This window comes from Branchiostoma floridae, chromosome 5 (assembly GCF_000003815.2).
Source record: "Branchiostoma floridae strain S238N-H82 chromosome 5, Bfl_VNyyK, whole genome shotgun sequence".
Lineage (NCBI taxonomy): Eukaryota > Metazoa > Chordata > Leptocardii > Amphioxiformes > Branchiostomatidae > Branchiostoma > Branchiostoma floridae.
In genome coordinates, this window is record NC_049983.1 from 13,014,639 (window position 1) to 13,021,144 (window position 6,506).

Consider the following 6,506-nt stretch of genomic DNA (forward strand, 5'->3'; position numbering starts at 1 on the left):
ATCCTCTGGTCATAGCTTGGTCGCACATAAGTGTCGACCACAAATCCATGCGACAAGTATTGTTGCACAAATGTTGTGAATGCGTATCCAAAAAGCCATGTCTTTATCTTTAAGATGAAGGGTGTGAAGAGTGCCCGCATCTTGGACCAGGTTGTGTCCGCCCTGGGTGACCTCGTGCAGCCTGTCCTGGACGCCGCTGACCAGGCCTTCCAGAACGTGAGTATCAACCGCCGGCTTGTGTACTCAAGACGATAACAGATATGTCGCACTACGTGATACACACGCTGTGTTATGTGATGTATGATAGTAGATTCGGGATAACCATTGAACAATGGAGTCACTGTGTGTCATAGTCTTTGGCATGCACACTGTTTCTGAAGATATATGAGCGTTTTATCCACATTCTAATCATGAAATTCAGCATCATTTCAAAACATAACTTCAAAACGTTTAAATCAAAATTGAAGACCAAGTATATCTGGGTGGATAAACAATTACATCATGAGACACATTATTACAAGCATGTAAGTTCCATCCTCCTACGCAGGGACATTCAACAGCCAAACTGCCTGTCTGGATGTGTTTGGCTGTTGGATGTCCCTGCGTAGGAGGATGGTAAGTTCAGGTAATCATAATTTGCTATGGTGACTTCAATAGCCATTAGTATCGATCCATACATCATCAATCAATTAACACGGTATTTATTTCCCAGTTGGTTGACGGTGCCACCGCCCTGGGTAGCGCCGTTATCGGACACGCCACCGAGCTGGCCAACAATGTCAGCACCACCTTCAACCAGGTTACCGGTAAGTGACGTCACTTCCTGTGCAAACCTCTGCACCACGTGACTACAAAAATACTTTTGTGGTCTGTTGAAGACTTGGAATAATAAAGCTTGCAAGTGAACCTTGCTAAAGAATCTCAACACAAGAACTAAATCAGCTCTTAAAGACATGTGAAAAAAGCCGATCCATTTTGATAAGCCATCGTTGCCTTTTAGGTAATTTGATATTTTCATCCCCCTCTCCCCCACAGACCAGCTGGGCGCGGTTGTGCAGCCCTACGTCGATGACGCCAACACCATCATCAACTCCGTCACCAACCACTTCCAGGAGAACTACGGCATGGATACCTCCGCTTAAACCACCTGTCATAGAGAGTAGGCTGTAGCTATAGCTGAGTCAACATGTTATGACTGAATAAACTGTCACTGATAGCAAAAGTGGGCTTCCGTCTTTTTTCGTGAAGAGTCTATGTAATATGGCATAAAATGGCCTTGAATGCAGATGAATCCGACGAATCTAAATCGTGCATTATGGCAAATACGGAACGTTTCCGTGTGAATCAGGACAAATCCATGATCCTTAATAATCGAATACGAATCAAATCCGACCGATTCTGGCGCCGTATACGTCTCTGGTACGAGTTTCCTCGAATCCTGACGGATACGGCAGCGTATCTGGTAAATCCCTAATTTTGTTTTGAAGTTTGACATTAAATATAACCAACAACAGTACACCGCACTTCTGATATTTATTTACAATGAGTGCAATCAGGAATCGCAGCAAACCCGACTGCCGGAATTCAACGGATTCCTTTCTCCATACACAGAATTCGTAAGAAAAGCGAGAAGCGGGATTTCACGGATTTCCGAATTACCCACAAGGCACCGCTCCAGTGGAGACTTTGACAGATCCGTACAAAATACGACAATCGGAATATTGCGGATTTATAGAATGTAAAAATGACATAGACCACAAGGGGGCAGCTGACGATACTGACGCGTTTCCCAGACCCGGGACTTTACTAATTCGTAAATTACCCACAGGACACAGCGTGCTAAGTGGGCGGCAGAAACAGGGTGCGTCAGTACAGGGTGCGGCACAGATACGAAAGGCGTTTGGCCCCCTCTCTCATTGTGCAGCTGGCAGGGAATAAGCCCCGGCCGGGCTCAGACGCCTAAAATTTGTCCCGGTGGACTGCTAGATACGGGGGTGGGGGGTGTTTCATCCCTTAGAGCCCCCCACCCCCACCCCCACCCAAGACATTAACCATGTAAATGAAGCCCAGATTTACAAACAATATATTTCAGTATTTTCATCATGACCTAAGATATATTCATACTAAATATGATACAAATCCACCAACTTCTTCTGCACTTATTCTCTTCCAAAGATTACAACAATATCGCCCACTGCAGTTCAATGCAAACCGCCAGGGGCCCAAACATACTTGACTTACTCCCTGCCAAAAGACGTATCCATTAGTCAAAAATCCTGAACCTGCCACTTGAGGATAATTCAAACGCCAACTTTGACGCTCCATTGCAGTACCGCAACTTGTCACTAGGAGGCCCGTTATCAAACTTGACCTTTGTTTACCAAACCCCTACATAACTACCAAATATCATGCAAAACGATCCACAGTGTTTCGTATTATCGTGTCCGCAACCGCACACAAGCACACACTCGCCCCGCTGCAGTCCCGACGGAAAGTGACAGGTGAACCGTTTTCGAACAAAACCTTGGTCTTTGCAACCGCTACTCAAATACTAAATGTTATGAAATTCCATCCACAGCTACTCAGGTTATATGCGGTTGACCTACATATTGGGTCACAACACTGTTTTTCTACCCAAAATATAACCTTCTTGGCGAAGGTAAAGAACCGAAACTCCACGGGGACGCGTAGGGGTCACGCCTGAAATTGCGAACGTATCAGTGTCCTTTCCAATAGCAAACTGTACCGTGTGTATCCTCACTAAGTGGAGATACTGATAACTGGTGATGATGTCCTACAATCCATATCTAAAAACCCATGTTTGTTGAAGAGTATTACTCTTTTGCAGTCGTTGCATTTTGGACTTTTGAAATACCTGTCGAATCATCACATTTTCGTCGTTGAGTGATTTGCCATTTCAAAAGCAAACCAACAGAAAGCACTCAACATTTTGCTTTTAAACTATATGTAACGTTATATACTAAGTGTAACTGTGATATCGGTAACATTTCTGTTCTTGTATTAAGTATGACAGGGACTTGTCCTGTCATATATCGAGTGTTCGAAATACAGTCCTTAGAAGTTCAGAGCTTGATGAATTTTAGGCCACCTGTAACAAGGATAAATGATTTTTAACAAAGTCAATGTTTTAGTCTCGGGTACGATCCAAGCACAAATTCTACATTGCCCTTCAAATTTCCAAATTAGAAACGCCGTTCATTTTCAGCATGTGTGAGTTCCTTTTGTCAGCATCTTTTCCTATTCAAACACACCCACTGACCCACATAACACAAGAGGTACTGTCAATAGCATTAGCACTTAGCAGATAACTAGTTCAGCGTGCATCACTGTGCATTAAGAGTGTTCATTAATGTGATAACGGACGTAGACAATAAACTTTGTTCTCCGGGGCTGGGATGGGAATGTCGGAAGAAAGACACCTGTTGTTTGTACATCCATATGGATAAATACCTGTCATCTTCTGACAGCCATCCTCACTCATCACAAGTACGAGACTGACAGACACCGGTGTTACCGCGCCAAGAACAGGTGAGTGTGTTCCTGTGGGAGATTTGGGATCTTTTTAGAACAACCAACTGAGCAATGAACGAAGATGTGTGGCATTATGATTCTCCCGTTAATGTATAGCTACTATGAAATGCACTTGTAGTTGTGTATTGGTCACTTGTAGAGCGTCGTTTGTTACAATTCCAAAACCCGCGTGTTGGATCAGGCATATGTGATGTGTGTGCATATGTGTTTCTATGTGGGGGTATTCCTTCCAATTGCTGTCAGCGACAGTGAACCGATGCATTTTAATACGTTGCAGTTGCGGTGTCATGTCTTTAGGTGCCATCCATACAGATGCTGAAGCCTGTATGACTATTTGTCAGAAGTTTAAGGTAGTATTTTGATTTTTGTGCCGTCCAGAACAAGCCACCATGAAGTTCCTTGCCGTGTTCGTCCTGCTGGCCCTGTCCGGCGCCTGCTCCGCCGAGCCCCGCATCCTGGACACCATCTCCGGCGCCATCACCGAGGCCGCCTCCTCCATCCTGGACCACGCCCAGACGGTCGGACAGAGTAAGCACCGACAAGTTTCTTCCAACCATTTTTCTCTGGTAGAAAACGCTAAGATTAACACTAATAGCCTTAATGTCAAGCCACAGCAAATTTTAATTTTAAAAGATTGGACAAGCTGCTATCATTTCCACAAAGGGGAACGAGCAGTACAATATAAGAGACGACAAGAACACAAAACGGACCAAAAATAATTCAACAGTATTCCTTGTGCATAAATTCATTTGCATAGACTTTAATTTTTCTTTTCAGTCAAACAGCCCGACCGGGCCCCGGGTAGGAAATATGATGTAGGCCTCACAGTTGCTTTCACAAGCCATCATATTCTCTTTATAGATCTTATAGATCATGGGATAAACACCTTTCAGAATACATGCAGAACTGTACGGCACCGCGTTGTGAGCTTTATCTGTTTTTACTCTAGGCCTTGTCGACACCTACGTGCCCATCATCGGCCAGGCCGCCCAGCAGCTGGTAGGAGAAGCCATTCAGAGCGCGGGTACCTGGCTGACCGACCTGGTCTCCGGCAAGCGTCAGGTGGAGCAACAGACCGGGACCGGAATCGGACAGATACTTCAAGATGGCATTATGACTATGGTGGATCACGTCAATGACGCCATCACCGACGTGCAGTTCAGCATCGCTAACCAGATCATCTCCATCTTCTCTCCCACCACCAGGAAACGTGAGTTCATCATGTTGATGTACATGTATATGTAGCCGCACATCCCTTTTAACCAGGATGACGCACTTGCTGCGCTATCTCTGCGACATAAAATTTGACAGATCGCTCAACGAATTGTATAGAACAAAACGAATCGTTTTCTCTTTATGTACATGTGTTTTGATGTCTTTTCAGTCACACTCTTAAGTTATCTATGATATACGCAGTATGAAATCGAAGGGCAAACACATCTGTTTTACTTTTAGGTCTCAGTGAGAGCACAGCGCGATCGCCATCTAGTGGAAAGGGTGTCGATCTATTTCGCAGAATAACATTGCGATGGTGTTGATAAGCTAAAGAAAACTGACCTTCTTAGAATAACAAATTGTAAAATATCATACCATAGTTCAATAACATAATGCCCCACGATGTCTGAACAGCACATGGATTGCAGTGTTGCAATCTAAATAGATAAGATAAAAAAGCAATGGTCCTAAATTTTTCCTCCCAGTGACTTACGGTAAGATCAAGGAGGTGAACCTGAATGCCAAGATGCACCTGAAGATGGACGGCAAGAGCACCATGAAGAAGATGTCCATCACCATCGCCAAGAAGGTAGAGACCATCCTAGACTTGGATGCGAAGCTGTGAAGTCGTCATCTCGTAGTTTTGCTGACGAAAAAAGCCCTACCTGTCTCTGTGTAATCCTCTCTTTCTTTGTCTCCTATTCTAACTTACTCACTCATTCATTCTCACTCGCTCACTTACTCACTGACTCGTACAGTCAATAACCCACTTACTCGCTCATTCAATCAATCGATCAGTAATTAAACCACGCACTCACTCACCAATTCACGCATGCACTCACGCTCCTATTTTTCTACTGATCTATCTACCATGTGATCCATACTTTTCTTGCATCTCTCTCTCTCTCTCTCTGTCTTAAAGAAATGTGTGTGTGTGTGTATTTAACGATTTATAAAAGTAGGTGTCCTCTGTTAGCAACATTCTGTACACAAGCGTCGACCGCGACGTCCACTTTCCAACTTGTTGCATAAGTATTGTGTATCGTATGTCCACTATGTGTATTGAAAAATTCATGTCTTTATTTTTCAGCTGAAGGCTGTGAAGAGTGCCCGCATCCTGGACCAGGTTGTGTCCGCCCTCGGTGACCTCGTGCAGCCTGTCCTGGACGCCGCTGACCAGGCCTTCCAGAACGTGAGTATCAACCGCCAGTTCGTTTACTCAAGAAGATAACATACAAACAAATATGTCTCCCTGCGTGATATACGAACGCTGCGTTATGTGATGTAAGATGGTGGGTTCGGAAGAAGTATAGTTGGTACAAGAGAACATTTGTCACAGTGTTCACAAACTTTGTCATGTACACTGTTCCTGTATATATATATATATATATATATATATATATATATATATATATGTGTGTGTATTTGATCCACATCCTAATCATAATCTTAAGCATCACTCCAAAACATAACTATATGTACGCCAAAAAGTAGTTACTCAGGCAACTGGATATGGTTTTGAAACGGTCAGACGTTTCGGATAGAATCCACTATCCTTCGTCAGTGACACTGAAGTGATCTGGAAGAAACAGGTCTTTTATACTCTAACTATGAATTAAGACAATTTCAGATGTCCAATAGGAAACGTTGTAAGACAATTCAGACTGAAGACAATTTGGATTCCAAAGAAAACAAAGGTAAGGCAAACTCAAGCTGGATTTCAAAGGATATCCGAAACT

General features: G+C 43.6%; 2 protein-coding genes across 2 annotated transcripts in view; both read left to right on the forward strand.

The window, feature by feature from the left end:
- Positions 1-1,222, forward strand: part of LOC118416908 — a 6,289-nt gene extending 5,067 nt beyond the window's left edge. Inside the window, exons 5-7 of the mRNA XM_035822194.1 lie at positions 115-216; positions 713-806; positions 1,036-1,222. Of these exons, the coding sequence (XP_035678087.1) occupies positions 115-216; positions 713-806; positions 1,036-1,142 (303 nt within the window). The 3' untranslated portion in view covers positions 1,143-1,222. The remainder of the gene's footprint in view (positions 1-114; positions 217-712; positions 807-1,035) is intronic.
- Positions 1,223-3,407: 2,185 nt separating this feature from the next.
- LOC118416187 overlaps positions 3,408-6,506 on the forward strand; it is a 3,302-nt gene continuing 203 nt past the window's right edge. Inside the window, exons 1-5 of the mRNA XM_035821267.1 lie at positions 3,408-3,549; positions 3,931-4,080; positions 4,502-4,762; positions 5,253-5,356; positions 5,858-5,980. Of these exons, the coding sequence (XP_035677160.1) occupies positions 3,942-4,080; positions 4,502-4,762; positions 5,253-5,356; positions 5,858-5,980 (627 nt within the window). The 5' untranslated portion in view covers positions 3,408-3,549; positions 3,931-3,941. The remainder of the gene's footprint in view (positions 3,550-3,930; positions 4,081-4,501; positions 4,763-5,252; positions 5,357-5,857; positions 5,981-6,506) is intronic.